This window comes from Marmota flaviventris, chromosome 11 (assembly GCF_047511675.1).
Source record: "Marmota flaviventris isolate mMarFla1 chromosome 11, mMarFla1.hap1, whole genome shotgun sequence".
NCBI lineage: Eukaryota > Metazoa > Chordata > Mammalia > Rodentia > Sciuridae > Marmota > Marmota flaviventris.
In genome coordinates, this window is record NC_092508.1 from 47,195,966 (window position 1) to 47,220,093 (window position 24,128).

The following is a 24,128-nucleotide window of genomic DNA, read 5'->3' on the forward strand; positions in this document are numbered from 1 at the left end:
TACCACAGAACTACAAAACCCCAGGCCACAAGTCCATAGTTTTATAACTAACAGGAAAGTATTAACATCCTATTACTTTTTCATATGTATTTTAGAATACCAAGTTTTGTTTTTAAACAGTAAAACACAATTATAATATTCCTAGATCTCTTCCCAATAGACAGATAATTCATGGAAATTCAAATTTTGCTGTTCAGGGTAGTATATCTCACATACTCTTTTCTTCATCTCCTCCTTTGATTTCCCTTTCAACTTTTCATTTATTCCTATTATCATTCCTTCTTATTTCCCTTCCATCCCATTTTCCTTCAGCAAATCTCTCTTTGGCTTCTCTATTACTTTAATGCAAGCGAATGAGGTTCCTACAAAGAACCAAGTAAGGAAAGCATAGTGCAGAACATAAAAGTAAAATTCAGAAATTAAAAAGTACTTTCAAATCCATATATGCATAGGTTTTCCAATTCTTCCAAACACTGACAGTGTTTAAATATCAGAAGAATAATAAACAAGAGTTATGATCTTGTAAATAGCATTTGGGGCAGAAATTATCATGTCAATATATTGACTAAATAAATAATTGTGATCTCTAATGATAAATAAAACATAAACAAAGCAAATAAACAGATTCAGTTAACTATTTTCATACTGTCAGCAGTAACGATCTGTTATTCATTTGTTCAAATGGAAATTTAATTAGGCCTCCCCAAATGATTGAAAAATATAGTTTTCTCTTTGTCAATGCCAATTTAATTATACTTTTAAAAAGATAATAATAAGATCTTCTGTTTTAAAAAGTCCCCAACACTTAAGAGATTAATCTTGATGTCAGTGATTAATGAGAAAATAAACATTTAATTATTCTAATGAGCAATTTCAAAATACTATTAAAACTCTGAGCTGTCAGAATGCCACAATTTGCCTACCCAGATTGGTCCTACTCCTACTAGTGGTTGTGTCATGGCTTCCAGAATACAGACATAAAGAAATACACACCACATAAAATCAAAATAAGTTATTTTAAATCTTATATACTTTACTTTATATTTTACTTTAAAAATATTATTTTCTACTAAGAATATATACATATTTATAATATTTCTTGCTATTTTCTTTTTTAAAAAGTTACATAACTGAATGTTTATAAACATATTACATTTTACATTTCTTTTTTAAAACAGTTTGAAATTTTTCATAGTTGCATGATAAACTAGGTGAATCAAAAACACACAGGCAGTATAGCATAATTTAAAACATATTAACCTACCTTGCCAATAAAAACTACCGGGACCACCAAGAAGTACTCTGTCAGCCTAGATTGAATCAAACAACAAAAGTATATATATTTAAAACAAAGAGCACTAGAAACAGAAATCAATGTAATAAGCATAAAAAATACTTATGTGTATTTATACCTATTAAAATAAAAGCCAATAATATTAAAATGTTCATATTCATCTAATTCGGTTTTAGTGATTTTTGTAACTTTTATTTAAAAAATTAAATATGAAAACATCATTAAATATCATTTAATGATATTTAATGCATGAAAATATGAAAACATTTTTTCTGTAGAACTCGGCTATTTTCCATGTTTTGAATAATGTATTAGCTCAAAGAATTATTGGGTTACAATAAAAAGTCACTTCTTAATACTATATATGAGATTTGTGACTTCATAAGGAAGTTTTTTTTAATATCAATGAAGAATTTTCTGCTAAAAGAATATTATTTTTAGTGTCTCACATCAGGTGTGAAGTTAGAAGGTAAATTTCTACAAATTATACTTGACTAGCACTTCTTATATCTATAGCAAACTGTAAAGCTTTAATTGGAAGTATTCTAAATTTGAGCACAGTATTTTAGAAATTTCTTCTTGCTGGAGGCAAGAAGAAATTTTTTTTATTCACTCCAAATGCACACATATTCCTTTCAGGCTCTCAACAACTTCATGCCCCAACTATATAAAAACGGTTCCAAATTGTTCAACTTAAAATATATGCTTTCTTCACAAATGGGTTTAAGAAAGCAAACAGTTAATTTAGCAATAACTTGTGCAGCATGAGAATACTTCTAGGGGAATAGTTGTATAGGCATAGGTATAGAAAACGTGGATTTTTAAAAAAAATAACTACTGGAGAAAATATATCTTGCAAGTTTAAGCCTAATGTTTATTAATATACTTTATTTCTGTTTGCCTTCCTTAAAGTTTGAATTATAACTAAAGTAATATGAAACTAAGTGAATTCAAAAATCAAGTACATAGTAAAGAGAGTTAGCAATAATTATTAGCATCTAGTTCAGAAAAAAATTTAATGAAATAAAGCAAATGTAAAATATAAGAAAATGCTTTATTAGTACTCCATCATCCCACGATTTTAATTTCAGTTTGTTTCATAAATTTATGGACTTTTCTTTGTTCACATTTTCCAAGAAAGCTATAAAGTAAGCTTTCCAAGGAAGCTCTACTCTTAATTAATCGATATATTTTTACAACTCTCTAAAAGGAATTACTATTTCAATTTGATCAACAAATTGTTTACATAACTCACAAATAAAGAATAAAATAAAAATTTATAAAGAAAAGTACTTGAGAAAAACTTTGAAAATATAAAAGAAAATTTTATTTTAGAAAAGAACATATAAGCTAGCAACTATGAAGGGCCTATTAGAGCCTTGGACATGAGATGTGCTACAATTAAGAAATCACATCAGCTTCCCTGGGTACCTATAGGCACATAAATGGCAAACATTGTGCTTCTTGGCTTTTGTATAATTGTGTAATAAAGTTTCCAATTGATAGTTTTGTGAAAAAAAAATTTCAGTTGAAAACAGAAACTTTATTCTATAAGTTCATGTAAGTGGAATATTTAATATTAAGTCACAATAGTTACCTATCATTTACTGAGGAGATTCTTTACTTCCCTCCATTCTCATCATCATGTCTATTTGATGCCTATTTCAAATAAGCAATGTTTACTAGGGAGGGAATAATATAAGGCAAGAATGTCAAAACGAATGGGTTGTTTTATTAGCTATTTCCATTAAGCAGGTAATAACTATAAAGACGCTGAAGTAATGACCAGTTTACTTTTAAGCACAGTTTATTGATAAGGTAGATCCGAATCTCATTCAGTTTTAAATAAGAACTTACTTTAGTAAAATCAATGCTGAATCCTCCTTGACAAAATCCCTGTCCATCAGCATCAATATTTTCTAAAATAAAAAGATTGGAAATATACACAAACCCAAAAACAAACAATATAAACAAAACATGAGAAAGTCTGATATCACCATAATTACAAGACAATGTGCTAGTTTCTGTGACTGGTCAATCATGCAGGCACTGAGCCATCATCCTATTCTGAAAAGGTTAGTATGCACGTTTATCAGCACCATTTCCTCAGATTTGGAAACAAGAGACACTGAATATCTGGACCAGTTTCTGGGTAACAGAAAGATCAACTACAAGTGTGAATTTCAAACTTCTTTGTTTTAACCACAACCCACAGCAAGATTATAGTTTATATGACAACACACTATACACTGTGTATAAAATAATGTTAAATATGTAATGTAAATAAAATTTCACAAAATAGGTGCTGGGATTGTGGCTCAGTGGCAGAGTGCTTGCCTTGTGCATGTGAGGCACTGGGTTTGACCCTCAGCACCACATCTACAACTAAAAAATTATTTTTAAAAATTTCACAAAATAATATTACTATTGTTACATATAATATATTCCAATATTTTCTACTTTGTATTTTATTTTACTTTTCAAAAAATTACTAGTTATGTCCCACTATATGTAAAACACAAATGAGTTTTCACCTGCAACTTAAAACCTGCCATCTGAAATCACTCTTTGTTCCTGTCACTCTACTCTTGCTAGGTCTTTGAGAAATTATGAATAACTTAGCAAAGGCTGGGCTCAATGGCGCATGCCTATAATCCCAGAAGCTCAGGAGGCTGAGGAAGGAGGATCCTAAGTTCAAAATCAGCCTCAGCAACTTAGCGAGGCCCTAAGCAACTTAGTGAGACTCAGTCTCCAAAACAAAATACAAAAAAGACCTGGGGATGTGGCTCAGTGGTTAAGTGCCCCTGGGCTCAATCCCCAGTACCAAAAAAAATAAAAAATAACTTAGCAAAGAGATACATACATTCCTCGCACATACATTTCATATACATACATTTTATACTAACACTAAAAATAAAAGCTATATAAAGAAGATAGTTGAGAATTTCAGAAAAGGGCAAGGCCCAAACTTAAGACGTTCTATGAAGAACAAAATATGAAACTGTGCTCACAACATATTTAAAACTGGGATCTAATTAGAGTGAACATCTTTAAACATGACATCTTCAAGTATTTCCCAACCAAAGTTGTTTTGCTCTTCTGCAGTTATCTTCCCCTTTTTGTAGTTCTCAGAAAAGAAACTAACTTTGAATTACATAATTAGCCAATTAATTTAAATTAACTTTAACCATGAGTAATACTCTACCAAGAATAGAAGCCAGGATGAATCTAAAGACTTTCTCCTTGATTTATTTATTTATTTATTTTGTGGTGCTGGGGATTGAACCCAGGGCCTTGTGCATGTGAGGCAAGTACTCTACCAACTGAGCTATATCCCAGCCCTCCTTATTTTATTTTAAGGAGAGCAAGGAACAATGGAAAGCACCATCCTTCAATTATCAAAGAATTCTTGCAACCAATGTTACAAATATATAAAACTTATTACTGCATTAGCCACCCAAATATAGGAACCAAAAGTATATACATTTAGTCATAAGGACAACTCCAAAGAATTTTGTGTAAAATAATCCCATCAAAAATTTTGAATCCATTTCTAAACCTGGGAAGGGCCCCAAGATTACATACTGAATATCTAAATTTGAAATCTTTTTTTTAGAAAATGGCCACAAGAGTGTAATACTACCCTGATGTAAATTTTTCTAACCAAAAGAGAGTGGGAAAATGTGGGGCTGGGATTTCCAGTGTCTAGTGAATCATACCAAGGAATTCTGCTCTAACCTCAAGTTAGCCATTTATTTCCTTTATTCCAGCTGCATCTGGGGAACTATTTCAGGCTATTTATAAAGACATTCTTTTCTGATTATCATATGTACAACTCACTGCTTTGTTTTCCCAGAACATCCAGCTAAAACACATTACTGTTCCTTAAAATTGTCTTAACAGGTACCTATTGAATGGAGTGTTTCCAACAATTCAAAAACCTTCATGTTGAACATATTTCAATGAAGGCTTTGTTTTGTTTTATTACAGATAATTAATACTTCTCTCATTTGTTTCACCTTGCAATGATACTATAGGTATGAATATTATTGATTACAATAGTAGTAGTATCAGCTAGTGCTTACGAAGCTCTCACTGTGAGCCAGATATGATGTTAAAGCATTTTACATAGAATTTCCTTTTAAAATGTTTACAGCAATCCTAGAAGATATTATTCACAGTTTGTACAGATAAGGAAATTAAGTAACTTGACATGCTGAATCAGCTAGATCAAATAAAGAATTACAGATCTGAATCCAGGTGTGACGACACTACTATGTTTTACTATCTCAAATCAGCAATGTACTTAATATTCTCTAAGTACTGAAAAAATGGAAGGAACTGGAAATCCAAACTGGAAAAAAATCTATGTTCAAATAATATTATCATCAAAAATATTATCATCAAAGAACTCAGCTTTTGCTTGGCATTGAAAGAGTATTTATTTACATCATGTGATTTGTGGCTCAGGCACGTCTAGAACAGATTGGACATCTGGTCTATTGAATAACACCAAGAATGGTCATAGATGCAGTTATGAAAAGCCGGAAGCAAATGTAATCAGTAACAAGGAAAACTGAGAGTAGATAGGGAAATTCCTAGTCCAGACTGTCCACACAGGTCATGCTAACAACAAAACCAATCAACCAACCAAACCAAAACACAAATAGAAACAAACAAACAAACAACAAAAAAAAAAGCCCATAAACTAAATACAACCAAGACAAGCAAAGTTATCAAGAAGTTGGCAATATAGCCCTACAAAACCCACATCATCATGAAAAATAGAGAAGAGATATATATATATATATATATATATATAAACTGTACCTCTGCCATACTTTGTTGGAACTAGTGTTTTACCAATAAGAAAACAAGGGTCCAGATGGATTAAGTGAATAACCCATAGCTGTAGGTTAATTATTACCAGAATTTGAAATTATCAGTCAGGTTTTGAAGCTTTTAACTTTTGAGATTTTTCTCTGGATAAGCTGCCCCTCTTAATTTGAGCCTAAAGGCAGCTCAGCATTACAAAGTTTGGATCAAAGAATATGTACAACAATCAAGGGTAACTGATGCCAGGCCTGTTAGGAAAAAAATATTCACTTTGCTGTTGTGTTTATAAGATTGTTCTCCAAGCTTTTCCTAAGATTTGAGGTTTTATTATTTAGGTCAGAGTTCAGTAAACTTTTTCTATAAAGAGCCAGATAATAAATATTTTAGATTTAGGGGCCATACAGTGTGGCAACCATGGAAATACTCAACTTTCCCAGATAATATGTCAACGAATGTGTGTTGCTCTATTCCAATAAAACCTTATTTACAAAAACGGCCACAAGCCATAGTTCCCCAATCAGATTTAGATGTTAAATACCTTAGAAAACAAGGTTTTGAATTACTTTATAATTTCTATGCCTAAACCAAATAATAAAAGCATTATGCGACAGATCCACAAGGAATCATTAGGATGCACATTTTCAGGAGGTTTCTGTTTACTGTCTCATTTAGGGAATTATCCAGACCTATTCTCTTGAAAGACACAGGATGTATTCCTTGCAGAAAAGCTGTGTTTTAAACCAAAGCAACTGAAATAGAAAGCATTTTCTGTTGTTAGTAATGCAGGAGAAAGGTTCCTTTGGAACAAGACAGACCTAAGAGGCTGTGGGTACAGCTCAGTGGTACAGTTTGTGCTTAGTGAACATGAGACCCTGGGTTGAAGCCCCAGCATCAAAAAGAGAAAAAAAAAAAAAAAAAAAAAAGGCAGCTCTTAGTTCAAATCCTCATTTGACCACTCAGTACCCATAGGAAGTGAAATTTTTTTTTTCAAGTGTCTGAATCTGTTTCTACATTTCTCAAATGAGAATAGAGTGTTTGTATGTGTGTTGTACAATTGATAAATTATATTCTGGCATACAATAGTTTGCTTCTTCCTCGTGGCTATAAAATTATCCTCTCAGAGTAAGAACATTTTTGCAATACAGAAATTAAAAATTTATTCCTCAGATTTTCTCTACACTACCAAAAATAACAGTACCATGAACAAAAAAAACAACACAAAAACCAACAGGACAGATGGCACAAAGCTCTGAGGATGAAGCTTCTGAATCCCTCCATCCTGTATAGGGTGCTCTGGGACCTAATTTTTACTCACACATTAAATGGATAGGGGACAACATTCTTTTGATGTTTACTTTCCACTTACAATAGGTAGAATCAAGGTGGTGGGCTAAAAAATAAGTGTTTAATGAAATAATTTGCAGTTTTCTGGAGATTCAACTACTTAGAATTTGGGGGACCAAATAGTTCCTTAGACCTGGTGCCACATGTTGCTTTACGTGGAGAAAAGGAATCTAGCATGAAAAGTCTTATAAGTTGAACTTTTGTTATGAATTCTCTCTATTCAACTATTTGGTGACCAGAGGGACATAAAAAGAAATAACTTAAGGGCTAGGGTTACACCTCAGTGGTAGAGCGCTTGCCTAGCATGTGTGAGGTACTGGGTTCAATCCTCAGCAAATCAAAAAGTTACAACCAGGAGATGTGATTTAGCTGGCAAGAAAAAGAGATTTGACATACTATATTCAAACATTTATATCTCAGTACCCCACTATTGAGAAAGTTGTGCTCAATGTGCCAGGAACCAAAAATAAATATAATAAATAAATGTATTATGAAAAAAAGAAAGAAAGAAAGAAAAGAGAAGAAAAAAGAACTAACTTAAAAAGTGCTCCAGGTAAAAACACCACACAGCAGTCCACTTTTCTTGACATGGTTTTGCCTCCCACAGATTCAGTTACCCTAAGTCAATCACTGTCTGAAAATATTAAGGGGGAAATTCCAGAAATAAACAATTTATAAATTTTAAATATATTTTAATCATAGGATATTATTATAACTATTCTATATTATTAGTAGTTAGTTATTATTGTTAATTTCTTAGTGTGCCTAATTTATAAGTTAAATTTTATCATAGGTATGTATGAAAAACACAGTAGCACAGAGGATTCCATTCTGTTTTTGAACATTCATGGGAAATCCTGCAATGAATCTTCCACAGACTAGGCATTTTCATCCTCTATTTTTATGTTTCTTGAATAAACAAGATTTAGAATAGCAGTTAATTGAACAAAAGGCAGGGGTGCAAAAAGACTGGAATCTCTAAGGGGAAAAAGATGTGCAGAGTTTGGAAAAGCATAATCAAATGTATAAGAGCTTGAAATCATGGTTAGTCACAACATTAATTTCATTTAAAATTTCAATTAATATTGGTGAAAAGCATGAAACTTTTATATCACCTGTTTAGTAGCTAATTTACCTAGAAACTCCAAGTAAGGATTAAGAATTTAGACTTAAGACTCCTAAACTATATAATCTGGCTCTTTAAGACATATTTTTCCCATCATTATTCATGTAAAGCAAAGGTTCTCACACTTTGGTATACATCAAAATTACCCTGTAAAGCTTATTAAAAATGCATGTACCTTGGCCTAACCTAGACCTACTGAATCAAAATCTTTAGTTGCAGGGTCCTTCATCTCTATTAAAGAAGCTCAACTGAGCACTTTTTGACATATCATGATTGAATTCAAGAGTTACAAAGTCAGATATTCATTACTAACAAAGGAAGGTGAAAGGAGTTCTTACAAACAATAAGCTTATTTACTTCATATTTGCAGTTTCTCTCATTAATATGATGCTTTCATTTTCCTCTCATAACCTGCATGTTTTATCACACATACACACCCACACTCACACACTGATTTTTAACAAACTAGGCTCCCGCCCCTCTTGTTAAAGGCTGGTACAATTTCCCATACATACTTGACCTGCATGGAGCATACTCAACAGTCTTTGTTCCATCTTGAAGAAAGCAAGTTCCAACAGGCTCTCTCTCCTGTTTCAGCTCAGTCCTCCAGTGGTACAAGGGAGCACAGGCCTGAAACCAAAGGTTCAGTCCATGATACAAAAAGTCTCCAAAAAATTATAATATCACTTTCTAAACCTTAATAAAAATTAAGCCAGGCACAGTGGTGCATGCCTATAATCCCAGTGACTTGGGAGGCTGAGAAAAGAGGATCACAAGATCAAGGCCAGCCTGGGTGACTTAGCAAGATTCTGATTGAGAATAAAATAAAAAGTGCTGGGGATATAGCTAAGTGGTTCAATCCCACTACTATTAAAAATTTTTTTAATTAAAATTAAGATTAATCAATCTATCCTATCATAGTAGTAGATAATAATTTTTAAAGTAATATTTTTCTCATTTACTTCTGAAAGCCAATTTGTGGTCCAAATATGTGTATTCAAAATAGTTAGAAAAGATATTATTTCATATTTCTTTTATTTATTTATTTATTTTTATTTTTTGGTACTGGAGATTAAACCTAGGGGCACTTAACCACTGACCCACATTCCCAGTCGTTTTTTATTTTGAGACAGGGTGTCACTAAGTTTCATAGGGCCTCACTAAGTTGCTGATGCTGGACTCTAATTTGTAATCCTCCTATCTCACCCTCCTAAGCCATTGGGATTACAGGTGTGAATCACCAAGCCCTGCAGTAACATATTTCTTGATGCTATGTGTTAATAAGCTGAAGGTCACAGACCAAATCAACTTTTGAACTCAGTAACACTCAGTGTATTTAGGATACACCCCTAAATTATACAGTAAATAGTTTACTGAGTAATTAGAATTTGCAGTGCTTATTTATTTTCCAAGTAAAACATGAAATTTTTGTTTTCAGAATTCTAATTTCAATGTCATGTAGAAGCCATAAAATAGCGCACATCTACGAAAAGCATTGACAATTCAATTTACTGAAAAAGTGTAATAGATTTCTATAATACTCCTTGAAGCAAAGTGCTAACGTAAATACTTCAGACTTCAACACTAGGCTATTTTATATCCACCCTGATAAAACTGTAAGTACGAATTTTTACTTCTGCACATGTGATGCTCTAGAGTAGCTGATTTGCTCCTCCTGCTTCTTTTTTGCTTCCTTGCTCTTCTTTCTGCCTAACATGCCCCCCTTCTCAAGCCCATCCTTCATCTCAAATTGTTAAAGTCTTTATAAAAATTCTCCTCTTGAATAAATTTTTCCCAAAATTCATTGTCACTTGAAAAACAAAAGACAGTAATAAATACTAAGCAGGTAATTAAAATAGGGGAGGACTCTCCAAAGAAATGATATTAAAGCTGAAGTATGAATAATAAAGAGTTGATTTTGAAAATCAACAAGATGACTGTTATAAGCAGAGGACACACAAACATTAAGGTACAAACAGAAATGACTCTATATATGGAATAAATGGACAGAAAGACTAGTGTGACCGAAGTATGAAGATGGACTGAGAAGATGCCAAAGAGAAAGGCTAAAACCCAATTTGGGGGATGCTGATAAGCCAGGACAAGTTTCTGACATTCATTCAGAGAGTAACAGAAAGTGCTGGACTGTTTTCACCATAGGGAAAGACTCCGTTTCCCTTCAGTCCTTCTATGTAGAGTAGCAGTAGTTGGGGCAACAAGGTAGCAGAGGGACAAGAAGAGCTAGTGCTCAGGCTCAGGTGAGAGTGGTGACGGCTCACTACAGGGCAACAGTGATGAAGATGAAGATCTCCTGATGGGTGTGGGATACATTCTGAAGGCAGAATTGATAGGGTTCCCTGGTGGATGGGAGAGCCATGCTTCTCAATTGCCAGGAAGATTTGTATAGGAATAGATAAGTTTGTGTGCTTCTTTATGCTTTTTGATGAAGGGTAACAGGAGTCCTATTTGCACCATTTTCATTTTCAACAATCTATTAGACATCCAAAAGGAAATGCCAAATAGATAGCTAGGAAATGTGCTTTTAAAAGTCTAGGGAGAAGCAGGGTGTGGTGGAACTCTCTCACCTGTAATCCCAGCAGCTGGGGAGGCTGAGACAGGAGGATCTCCAGTTCAAAGCCAGCCTCAGCAACAGTGAGATGCTAAGCAATTCAGTGAGACTCTGTCTCTAAATAAAATACAAAATAGGGCCAGGGAAGTGGCCAGTGGCCAAGTGCCCCTCAGCTCAATCCTCAGGACAAAATAAATAAATAAATAATCTAGAGAGAACTAAGAGCCAGAGATACAGATTTGAAGGTTGTAACATATAGTTTGTATTTACAGACATGGTACAGGATAGGAGCCCCTAGGTAAAAGGTATGAGAAAAGAACAGGGTCTGGAATAGAGCTTAAGGACACCTCATCATTTAGGAACTGAGTAGAAGAGGAGCCATGAAAAGAAAATGCAAAGGAGCAGCCAGTAAGAAGAAAAATCAGGAAAGCATGGTGTCACAGAAATCAAGGGAAGAAATGCATTTTTAAAAGGTGGGAAGTAGGGGCAGTGACCATGTCAAATGGTGCTGAGGGGCAAGAAAGATAGAAGTACAACTGGTGGTGGGGGGGGATATATTATATATATAATATATATATTGTATATTATATATATTATATTACTATATATTATTTTATACATCTCATGGAGATATATATTATTTATATATATATATATATATCATGGACACATATACGAAATGATGTACCAGTGGATTTCAGTGATCTGACAGTTAATGAATGGTGAACTCAGCCTTGCCTACCGCCAGGAGTGACTGAGAAGAGAACGAGAGGTGCAGAAGTGGAGACAGTTACTGGAGAAAGCACTCTCCATGAGAAGAGATGCAGAGAAATGGGGCAGAGGCACAGGGGAAGATGGGGGAAGTAAAGGGAAAACTGTTTGCTATATTTTTAAAAAGAAGGAGCACTAGAGCTCTCTTAATCACAGGTATGCTACTCCTAAATTTGAGTGGATAGAAATAAACTGATGGGAGCTATCAAGTAGGGCATGAAAAACGAATAATACAGAAACAAGGGTAGAAAAATCAGGAGCATGGTATCCTCAGAGGAGCAGCCTTTGATCACAGCTACCTTATTTCACTGCATTCTGTGTGCTTGACAATGCTGAATTTCACCATGAGCTTGAAACCATCACCCTTGCTATCCATCTCCACATAAATTGACACAACTCACCTGAAAAGAAATATCACAAAGACTTACCAAAATTTTATCCTGTTTTGACCTCACAGATGCTCCAAACCACTGGTGCGATTTAAACTCCAATGGATCATCCTTGGCATAATCTCTGTTGCCTAAAATAACAGAATATTGCAAGAGATAAAAAAACTAAATATATTGGTCTTAGTATAAGAAAGTTTATTTCTGTACAGCCAGGTTAGGAATGTTGTACCTTTGTTTAGTCAAATACTATATTCAGCAACCCAGAAGAACAAGATCCAGGGTTGCTCTGAACCCCAGCAAATATCCTAATTCACATGTGAAAAGTAATTGTAAATGAGATTTCCCAGTTACTAAATCATTACATAACTATACAACAAAAACTGTGAACACTTATTATACTGCCAAAAGTTTTTTCTATGGCTTAAGGATATGTATGAAAAATCAAAGCTTATGAAACTCTTTTGTATGACACAGTTTGTAAATGACAAGGCTAAGATGAACACCAACGACAATATGAATCAAAAAGTTACACCAGGAAATGCAATTTAGCTGGCAGGAAACAGAGATCTGACATATTATATTCAACCGTTTATATTTAAGTACCTCACTATTGAGAAAGTTATGCCCAGTGTGCCAGGAACTAATAACATAAAGCACTGTGGAAGTATATAAATCCTTTCCTCTGAAAAACCCTAGATCTAGTCAAGGAAAAAGTTATGAAAGTTTATGCACAAAGTATTCTGAGAAGAGACTATTTTTAAAGTCAGGTTTGTTCCTCTTAAATCTGTTGTCATAATTCTTTATTAATATGTGTTTAAATAACTATATTGGACATTTCAGCAGACAAATATCAATTTTAAGAATCCCAGGCAACATGTAAATGTCATCAAGAGGTTTAGCACAACCATCACCCACCCAAGATAGTGAAATTACTCACTAGTGGTTACGTTTGTAACTTCTCTAACCACCATAGAACTAATAGTAGTTATGGTTATTCAATTCTATTCTGAAGACTTAAGACTAAAGAGTTGTAAATAATTAATGAGAATTTCAATAATACCAGGTATCCTATGTAAGGTGGAACCTCTAATGTTATTCACTATATTATTCTTTTAGCTTTTTCCTCTTCTGAAAAAGAAAGGTGTCAGTCGCCAAAGGTCTCAAACTGGAATCTAAATTACCAAGTTTTTTGGTCAGGGATAGCGAAGGCACCCTTTTTTAAGCTTAGAGAAGGAAGAGAAGAAATCGAAGTAGCTAATATGCACTATTGACCATGAAAACCGAGTGTTCCCTTGGCTTGCCTCTGAAGCCTGCACTCACGGTGCGTGAAATAACACACAAGTAACCTATATACCACCCGAGAGTACATGTGCTCCCTTACATTTCCCATCTTCCCACAGTTTAATTCAGAACATTTAACTGTGTTGTCCCTAAGCTAGGAGAAGATAAAGCAGTTCCAGTCAATAAAGAGTGGATGAGTTCTCTATGTTTTCTCTCCCATCCATGAGGCTCTTAGACGAACTGCTAGATGGAAGCATCCTTGGTCCAAGTCTTTGGGTCATCCAGGACCCCTGTTCGATGGGGACATGAACAAGAAATAATCTCCTTCCTTTTTTTCTTTTTCAGTACTGAGGATAAAAACCAGTGTCTCAAGCATACCAAGCAAGTACTCCACCACTGAGCTACATCCCAGCCTTTTTTGTATTTTATTTTATTTTGAGACAGGATCTTGCTAAGTTGCTGAGCTAGTCTTGAACATGTGATTCTCCTTCCTCAATCTCCCAAGTAACTAGGGTTACAGGTGTATGCCACTACATGTGGCTAAGAAATAAATGACTTATTTTTAAGTAACAGACTTGGTGCTATGTTTGTAATTGCAACATGTTTTCACTGAAGTATAGCCTAGCACAGACTGTGTAGTGTGTACTAGACACATAATGCTATTTCCAACAGAGCCTGAATAATAACCACAAAGAAACATAGCCCTTAAAAGAACCAGATTCAATTGATAATGTTTTAAAAATTTTAATCAAATATTCACACTTATAGGGACTGGGGATTTAGCTCAGTTGGTAGAGTACTTGCCTCACATGCACAAGGTCCTAGGTTCAATCCCCAGCACCACACATATACATACACACACACACACACACACACACACACACAGAATTCTGTTTTTTAAAAAAATTTATAATTACCAGTTACTTAATGGGAATTTTTTGTTTATTCCAACACAAGATAACTATATTCTCTCACTTTGTTGTGGGCTTTCTATTCTTTTCTGTTTCTATTTTATTCTATTCTATTCAAGAAATAAGAGTATTTCCCCTTCACATCAATGAAGCAGGAGAAACAGAGTATGACTGTGAAAAAAACAGCTGACCTTAGAAAGAGTCCCCTCCACTAACTTGTATCTGAAGACAAAAAGCAACTCCATAAACTAAGGAAATCACAGCAAGTTTAAAAAGGGAACTGAGTTTCTAAGTTAGTGTACTTGAACCACAAGTAATATTCTTACAATTGCCACCTCCTGCTTTTGCTTTTATTTAAAACACAGCCTTTTCAGCAATATGAAACTCCTAAGATGCCCAAGCAGAAGTAAGACTTTTTTAAGAGTAGAAGAAATCATAGGTTGAACAGAACTGTCACATCAAAGAGGTTTAAACTAAGGCTCCATATATTTTCTTATACTCTAAAATTTCCAAGGTTAAAAAAAAATGTACAATGGGATAGACCCAATATCACTACAAGATAACTATGTGTGAGAGCACACATATATCTTTTTCCCCTTAATAATATGTCAGAAATGATAAACTGATGTCATCATTTTCACTGTGGTTTAGTAACCCATTACACAGCCATACAATAGTTTAACCAATCCCCTGTACCTCCTTCTGTTTCAAATTTGGGAATATTTCTGTTTTGATTTAAGAGAACAATATTCTCTCAAGTCACATCTACATCGTCCTCCATTTTACACAAGACCCTCAGCAAAGCATGTCATTCAGGGCAGGCATAGATTCATTGCTAGATTAAAGTGATAAGCTCCCCAAGAATATGGCATGTCAAACAGAATAGTGGATACATTTCTGTTAAGTTTCCAAAGTAAGTTTACTTTTATATGTAAGAGTTCCCTTCTTCTCAGTCTGCAGTCTGAAAGAAGTCATGCTCAGTCTTTTTTCAGAGGACTTTTTCTCTTGCCTGGAAAACTTCATTCCTTCCATTCTAGATTCAAAGCGTACCTGGAAATTTAGCTGTGAGTGTCCACTTGTGACCTCAATGCATGAAGAAATGGGCGTCTACCTCTCAATGTGTCTATCACAAGACACAATCATGGAACCTGCAATTATAGTGGACAAACTGTAGACTAGGGATGTGTCAGGAGTTATGGGGAAAGGGAACAGAGCATAAAGGAGAAAAATGCTTTGTAGGCCCGAAAACTTCATGCAAAGAAAGGAAGAGTGGTAAATACTGAAGTCTTATAGAGAAGTGTGCATTGTTCATTGTGATTAGAAAGAAATACCTAAAGAAGTCGTTGTCAAGGGCATCTGTGCTATGCTAAGAAGAGGCTTCATGGGATTTTTGAGTGGCCTCTATGCTAAACAATATTTCTTCAATTATTATATCACTAAAAAGTTGGGCAGAAGTTCCTGCTTTGCAAATAATTATTTAATTATTTCCCTACCACTTTGAAAAACTGTCTTCATAAATATTTTTCTGAACAAATATACTTTTCTCTCAATGTGTATGTAGTGGCTGGCACAAGATGCTGTTGTGCCTTGTCAAGTAGTTTGTCCTCGTCAGAGGTACCATGCTCTATCTTCGGTTTTTAAAAGAGATGGTTAGAAAACATCCCTTGCTATAATGATTATTGGACACCTGTCTTTGAAGATATCAGGCTTAGTATAAGCTAGAAAATGTCATAAAAAATAAGAATAAATTTTATAATTATATTTTTGCTTTTATATGCATTCACAAGTATTATGGAACAAAAAGAATCAATAGTTATTTATATGTGGTAATTAATAAAAATGAAGGCACACAGAGGTGAAAAAGCATCCGACAATGTGACTCTCTTTGATGAAAAAGTAAGTTTAGCCAGGCGTGGTAGCATACACCTATAATCCCAGTGGCTCGGGAAGCTAAGGCAAGAGGATTTTGAGTTCAAAGCAAGACCCTGTGTCAAAATAAAATATTTTAAAAAGGAGTTGGGGATGTGGCTCAGTAGTTAAGTGTCCCTGGGTTCAATTCCTAGTACCAAAACAAAACCAAAAACAAACAACAACAACAAAAGAAGTAACTTTTAAAAAAAAGCATTGGGACTGGAGTTGTGGCTCAGTGGTAGAACACTTACCTAGCAGGTATGAGGCACTGGGTTCAATCCTCAGCACCACATAAAATAAATAAAGGTATTGTGTCCACCTACAACTAAAAAAAAAATTAAAAAAGCAAAGCATCACACAATGTGACTCTTTTTGACAAAAATGTAAGTTTAAAAAGCTCATTCCAATAACATGTACCATGTCCCAAGTTCCATCTGTAGCACCATGGTGGGCAGGGATGAATTTCAAAAGTAAACTTGAGGAGTTTGACTAAAACTTAAATCTGCTCAAAACCAACAGCCATATTTTAAAGCACCGTGTAATTAAATATGTTTTCAATTACATTACCAAATGAAAGAAGCCAAACATAACTGGATATAATGCATTAGCGTGTATTAGCACCCAAATTTATTCAACAGTCTTCAAAAACGAAAAACACACACACACACACACACACACACACAGTTTTCAATGCCTCCAGATTCAACAGTCACAGCCTCAAATTAACATCTTTTCATGAAGTGCTCAAAAGGAAGTTTTCTTTATTAACCAGAATTTTTTTTCAGATATCTTCAAATATTTGATTCAACATCAGCAGAAGTTTCCCTCAAAGGACGTATGAACAGAATGGATGGGAGAATGAAAAGGAAAATCTCTCTCCAAACAAACTGACAAGAAGTTCATTCATGACCTGCCTGAAAACTGGCAGCTATTCTGGGACACATGAGTGAAGTCAATATTTTGAGTCAGCCCTGAGGTCACCATTTTGGGTGATGTTGGAACTCCCCAGACTGCCTGGAGTGTGCCACCGCCCTGGAAAAGGAAAAGGGATACAGATAACTGCAGAAGTTCCAGGGCTAGAAAAAAAAAAAAAAAAAATGCTTTCTTCTGGCAATGATCAAGATTACAAAGATTGCTGTGCAGAATGACACACCATATTGGAGGGCATTTCACACAATGACATAAAGGAGAAGACTCTGCCCTGTGGAATAAAAATTAACATGAGATTCTGTACTCTCACTTTCAAAAGTACAGAGGGAAATGTTGCTAGAGAAACTTGAAATTAATTAGCAAGTCAATCACTAGAGATTTGAAAATTTAATGTCTATATCTCAGCTTTTGATATTTTTGACTTCCATTTTATCAGACTCCTATGGCTAAATGCTTGAGGACAGAAGCAAATGAGAAGTGCAGACTGTCATAACTTCCTTATTAGCAGCCAACTCTTCTGACTTCCTCAGGATTTCAAAAGCCATTGTCAAACATTTAGCATTCAACCTGCTGGAGAATTACACAGGGAATACTTATTAAAAAAAAAAAAAAAAAAAAAAAAAAAAACACCTTGTTACCTTAGAGCTATTTCTTCTTCTTCTTCTTCTTCTTCTTCTTTTTTAATATATATTTTTTAGTTGTTGATGGACCTTTATTTTATTTATTTGTATGTGGTGCTGAGAATCAAACCCAGTGTGTCACGCATGCTAGGCAAGCACACTACCAATGAGACACAACCTCAGCCCTTTTTTCTTCTTTTTATGACTAAATAACATCCATCCTTTGGAACAAGAATTTTTGAAAAGGCTGAAGTGAGGAAGAATGGCAAAGCATTAGAAAAACAAGAGAATGAATTTTTAATTTAGATGCTAAATGCAGTTTTAGTCATTTGATTTCCATTCATTTCTATGATTTCTATGATTAATAAAATTATTTGGGTCTCTAGAAAATTTGAGTTTTTTGCTTAACAAAAAAAAAACTATAAAAACAATGCCATCTTATATCAGTCCTTTAATAAAATAGATAACTCAAGCAGCTTTTTTAACTCAGACATCACTTCTGCTCAGTTGTACTTCCTAAAACAAATTTGCTTCAAAGAAAAATTTCCCAGTAGAGCTTATATATTTGTGTAAAATTTGACAGGTCTGAGGAAAAAAAAATCTCTTTTGATCATGCATTAAACAGTAAGTCCTAGGTACCTCCTATGTCCAATGCTAGAAATAGAGCAGTAAATAAGAGAGATGAAGTCTTTGCTTTTCAATGAGAAGAAATAATAAATAATTACATAAGCAATAAGATATTTTCAGAGAGTCTCAAACACCATAAAATATATTTGAGGGAAAATAATGACGAGGTAGTAACATAGCTACTGGTACCATGTATTCACCTAACAGTGTAGTGAAAAAAATGTCTTTCCTCAAATTGGGGCTTCTAGTATTCAGCTATTAACATCTCTGACATCTGAATGTGTATTTTAGTCAATGGGGAAATACATTTGTAATTAGTATTATGTTTTAACACCCATGACACCCTTACATTTATAGTCAACAAAGGTGCCAAGAAATATCAATAAAAAAGAATCTTTTCAACAAATGGTGCTGGAATAATTGGATATTCCTATGCAAAATGACTCATTTGGAATACTACTTCAGAACAATACAAAAAAAAAAAACTAGATGAAATCTCAGACATTTTAAAATATTAGAGGTAAAACTATGAAACTCTTAGAAGAAAACAGAGGAATAAATCTTCATGACTTGGGTTAGACTGGTTTAGGAAATCAAAAGCTTACTGATAAAAGAAAGATCTGACATGTTGGACAATGTCAAAATTAAAATTTCTGTGCTTCAAAAACACCATTAAAAAACTGAAAAGATACTTGCTTATCACGCACTGGATAAAAGACTTGTATCCAAAGTAATAAAAACAAATACAAAAAAAAAATCAGTTTTACTTAATAGAAAGCCTAATTAAAAATGGGCAAAGGACTAGAAGAACAGACATTTCTCTAACAGGAATATAATAATAAGCCTAAGAAAAGATACTCAGCTTAATTAGTCAACAGGTAAACACACACCAAAACCATAATGAAAAATGACTTCACACTCACCAGGATGGCTATTATAAAAAAGAGAACAAGTGTCTCTAACGAAGTAGAGAAAGTGGAACCCTAATATATTGCCATGGGGAGGCAAAACAGTCCAAAGACGTTTGAAAACAGTTTGGCAGCTTTCAGAGAAGTTACATGTAGATTACCGTATGACCCAGAAATGTTACTCCTAAGTACCTAAGAAATATGAAAATATATACCCACACAGACTTGTACACAAATGTTCATGGTAGCACTGTTCACAGTAGCCAAATAACCCATATGTCTGCATAATGCAAAATGGGGAATGAACAAAATACTTATCCATTAAACAAATACTACTCAGCAACAGAAAAAAGTAAAGGTTGATTGGGGATTTTATAGTTACACATATATATGAAATATAAAAAGAGGAAATAAATACACACAAAAGATTAATGTTGCTTAGGGATAAAGTACAAATGGGGATAGACTAATACAAACATAAGATTTCTTTTTAGGGAGATCAAAATACTCTGGAATTAGACTCTAGTAATGATATGAAAGTTTAAAAACATGATAAAATTCATTCAACTGCACATTTAACATAGGTAAATATTATTGTAAAATTTTAACTATTAATGCTGTTTTAAAAAGTGATGAATCTGACCGGGTGTGCCTGTAATCCCAGCAGCTCAGGAGGCTGAAGCAGGAGGATCATGAGCTCAAAGCCAGTCTCAGCAACAGTGAGGTACTAAGCAACTCAGTGAGACCCTGTCTCTAAATAAATACAAAAAAGGACTGGGGAAATGGCTCAGTGTTAACTGCTTCTGAGTTCAATGCCTGATTACCAAAAAAAAAAAAAAAAGAAGAAGAAAGTAATGAACCTGTCAGATAGAAAAGCAGCTGCAACACCGAACAGAAATGAATGTTTATGATAAAGACCAATTATCCAAATTAATAAAAAAAAATAAACAGATTTGAAGCTAGAGATGTATAGCTCAGTGCAGAGCACTTGCTTGTCATGCTCTAGGATCTGAGTTCTATCCCCAGCAGCAATACCACAGCATCATCACCACCACCACATGCATACAAACACACACAGAAAGAGAAAAAAATAGAAATAAAAAAGATTATATTTGGGCTGGGCATATAGCTCTGTGGTAGAGCACTTGTGGATTATTCAAAATGCCCTGGATTCAATCCCCAGCACTGCAAATTAAGTAAATAAATAAACAGATGTGTTAATAATACAACAGATCAAGAATAAGAATAGATAATACAAAACAACAACAAAAAATAATAAGCAGGTAAAAAAAATCAAATTCACCAAAAGAATAGAAACATCAATTAAACAAAATAACTGTTTCACTTGTTAGATAAAAAAGACAGTATCAAATTTGGTTCAAAGATATAAGCTGTATCAATATCTTCCTACTTGATAAATATATAAGGAAGTCCTAAAAATATTTCTTTGACTTCTAAATTTTATATTTAGAAATTCATTAAAGATTCATTTAAATATAAACTAAAACTAACCAGAATGTTCAGCATGTTCAAAGTTTTTAAAGTAGTAAGGCAGCAAAATGCCTAACATAATAGGAGACAGATTGAGTAAATTATGATTTTATGTATTTACACACACACACACACACACACACACACACACACGTTATGGTTCCTAATTTCCTGGGTAATAGGATTTAGATGATTTTTATTTTCTTTTTGCCTCTAAATTTTCTTTTCTTTTCTTTTCTTTTCATACTCTCATCAATAGACACACATGATTTACATAATGTTTTAAAGATTTTTTTTAACAAAGCAGTTTGAAAATAAACCATTAACCTTCACATGGAAAAGGTTAGTTAGGAGTGTTCACATTCTCTCTTAATTTACTTTATGTTTACATTTTTAACTCATACACACAAAGGAATTTTAGTTCATAAAATCCAAGAACATTTCAATTAGAAAAGCTCTTCCTTGTATTTTTAAGCATTAACTTCCTGGGAATCTGATGAAGGGATGATTTACTTTATAAACTTCTAAAATGTTTTTAAATGCTCTTAAAAGCATAACTGTATTGATTTGCTTTATAAACATCAAAAGTTCTTTGAACTACTCTAAAAGAATAACTATATTGACAAAGGCAAGAAACAAAGGTCCCTAAATCCAATGTGTTTCAAATCAAAAACTACTAAAAATTTAATCATATATATATAGATAAATAGATGTATTCTGAAATCATAATCCATAGACATGAGAAAGTATAATTAATTTGCACAGAACTATACAAAAAAAAAGTCTTGTACATAACATAAGATACAGATACCTTCTAGAAATGAATGAAAAGTATATCCAGAACAAAACAGGATAAGATTTGTTTTACTGGGATTGATATTTATTTATTTATTGAATTATCACCACCACAGAAACAGAGAATCAAAATCTCCCTTCTTCCTTGAGTAAGTCTACTGGTACTGCTAGAATCCTGCACAAAGAATACAGGCCTTTTGAAAGCACCCACTGCTTTATCAATGCTGGTTTGTTTTCTCCTACTGATGAGAAAGAAATGGTCCTGAAAGCATCTAACATTTTAAAACAAAAACGCTTTACTGAAAATGTAAAAAAAAAAAAAAAAAAAAAAAGAAAGAAAGAAAGAAAAAGAAAAAAATCCAATCCAATGTTAAGTATTGAAGAATGGATGAGTCAAATCAAAGACCAAAGTGCACAGCAAAGAAGTCGTACTTTAAAGGATTGTGAGGGTTTAGTTTCAGCAAAACATTGAAAATAAAATACTAACTGCAGGAATGTTAGTTAATTAGTGATAAATAAATGGGGCTAAACGATTTCTGAGGTGCTTACCAGTTCTCTAACTACATAATTCAGGATCAGGAGATTACAGATTATATCAGGAGAAACATTTTCATATAAAAAAATCCTTAGTATAAATTTATGTTCTATTAACAAGGAAGGGAGACTATTTTTGTTCTTAACTTTATAATTTACAGGACTGTTGCAATAGTAGAAAACTGTAGACATAACTCTGGAAGACAAAATTCACCAAAAGGAGGGAGTTAAAGGAGGCTATTTTAGAGTCAATCTGAGTGAGTGTTTTAATTGCAATGAGATGCAAACTGTATGGCTCAGAGACTAGAAAGCCACTTATTCTCTATTAAATACAAAGTCTTGTAATGTGCAGAAAACACTCCACAGCATTTTTCTTGACAGAGAACTAGCACTGTCAGTCCACCCACAGCCTAAAGCTCAGCCATTCTGAAGAAGTAGCTAAGTGTGGTAGCAAGATATTTCAAAAAAGAATCTGACCTCTGACCTTCTCTAGGATGGGCCTGGTGGGCAAAAGGTGACATCTGCACCATATCTGGCATATAGAAGTAGGACCTTCTCCTATTTTTAAAGGACATATTTCACAAGCATACCAATAACCTATTTCTAAGCAAAGAGTCTTTGGCAGGTCCAGGTAATATATATTTTCCTTTCTCAGGGAGACTGGCAGTCTATCTTTTTTGGAAAATATTTATTGTGGAGAAAATTGGGCAATGATCAGTCTGTTAGTAACATCCGCTTCCTTTAGAAAAGGAAAATATGTTGCAAGGGCAGGATTTTCCCAAATGTCACAATAACAGAAGTTAAAATGTAAGCCAATATATAATCCATTTAATATCCACACCCATAATTATCTTTATGTCTTTCCTCTTCCTTAATTATTCACCTTCCCATAGTTTAGCTATAAGCCTGATATAAACCATCCTTTCTTTACATGTATGGTGCTTCCTGTTTACAAAATACCTTCAAAGACATGATTTCCTTTGTCTATTCAACAATGTGAGAGGTAAATATTATGGTTCTTTGACAAATGGCAAAACTGAGGCTGGCAAACATAAGTAAGTCACCTGCCCAAGGGTCACCTAATGAGAGCCTGAATCTGAGCCAGCAGATTTTTTTTTTTTTTTTTTTTTTTTTTTGGTCTGGAAGCAGCTTTCAGAATAAACTAATGTCAATTAACAAGATATTTAAAATGGCCCTGTGGTAGATAGAGTAATCCTCCACCTGCAGGCCAAGGTATCCAAATCCTAATTCGCAGAAACTTTCTCTTGATTAAGTGACATTACATGGCAAAAAAAAAAAAAGACTTTGCAGGTTTATCAAATTAAGAAACTTAAAATGAAAGATTATTCTGGATTATCTGTGTGGCCCCAAGAGGGAGATGGATGATTCCATGTTAGAGTGATACAATACAAGAAAGACTCTGGAGTCACTGCTGGCTTTGATGATGGGAGGAAGGGGACACCAGCTATGGGACACTGGTGGCCTCTAGGACATGGAAAAGGAAAGGAACGAAGTTTCCCGCTACAGCCTGCAGAAGATATGCAGCATTACGAACAACTGATTTTCGCCCAGTGACACCCATCTTGGACCTCTGACTTCCAGAACTGAAGATAACAAATTTGTGTTGTTTTTAGACATCTAGGGGATGGGGGTGTAGCTCAGTGGTAGAGCATATGCTTTCCATGTGCAAAGCCATAAATTCAACTCCCAGCACCAAAAAAGAAAAGACACTGAGTTTGTGCTAATTTATGACAAAAGCAATAGGAAACGAAGACTAACACATACACAAAA

At 33.9% G+C, this 24,128-nt stretch overlaps 1 protein-coding gene across 3 annotated transcripts in view; it reads right to left on the reverse strand.

Moving 5' to 3' along the window:
• Itgav (integrin subunit alpha V) overlaps positions 1-24,128 on the reverse strand; it is an 84,610-nt gene that overhangs the window by 44,827 nt on the left and 15,655 nt on the right. For 2 of the 3 annotated variants that reach the window (XM_027943961.2, XM_071619004.1), the window contains exons 3-6: positions 12,369-12,460; positions 9,116-9,230; positions 3,152-3,213; positions 1,265-1,310 (exon numbers count right to left, since the gene is read on the reverse strand). In XM_027943961.2, coding sequence (XP_027799762.2) covers positions 1,265-1,310; positions 3,152-3,213; positions 9,116-9,230; positions 12,369-12,460 — 315 coding nt within the window. Of the gene's footprint in view, positions 1-1,264; positions 1,311-3,151; positions 3,214-9,115; positions 9,231-12,368; positions 12,461-24,128 lie in introns of those variants that run through there. The other variant, XM_071619005.1, reaches the window with a different exon arrangement.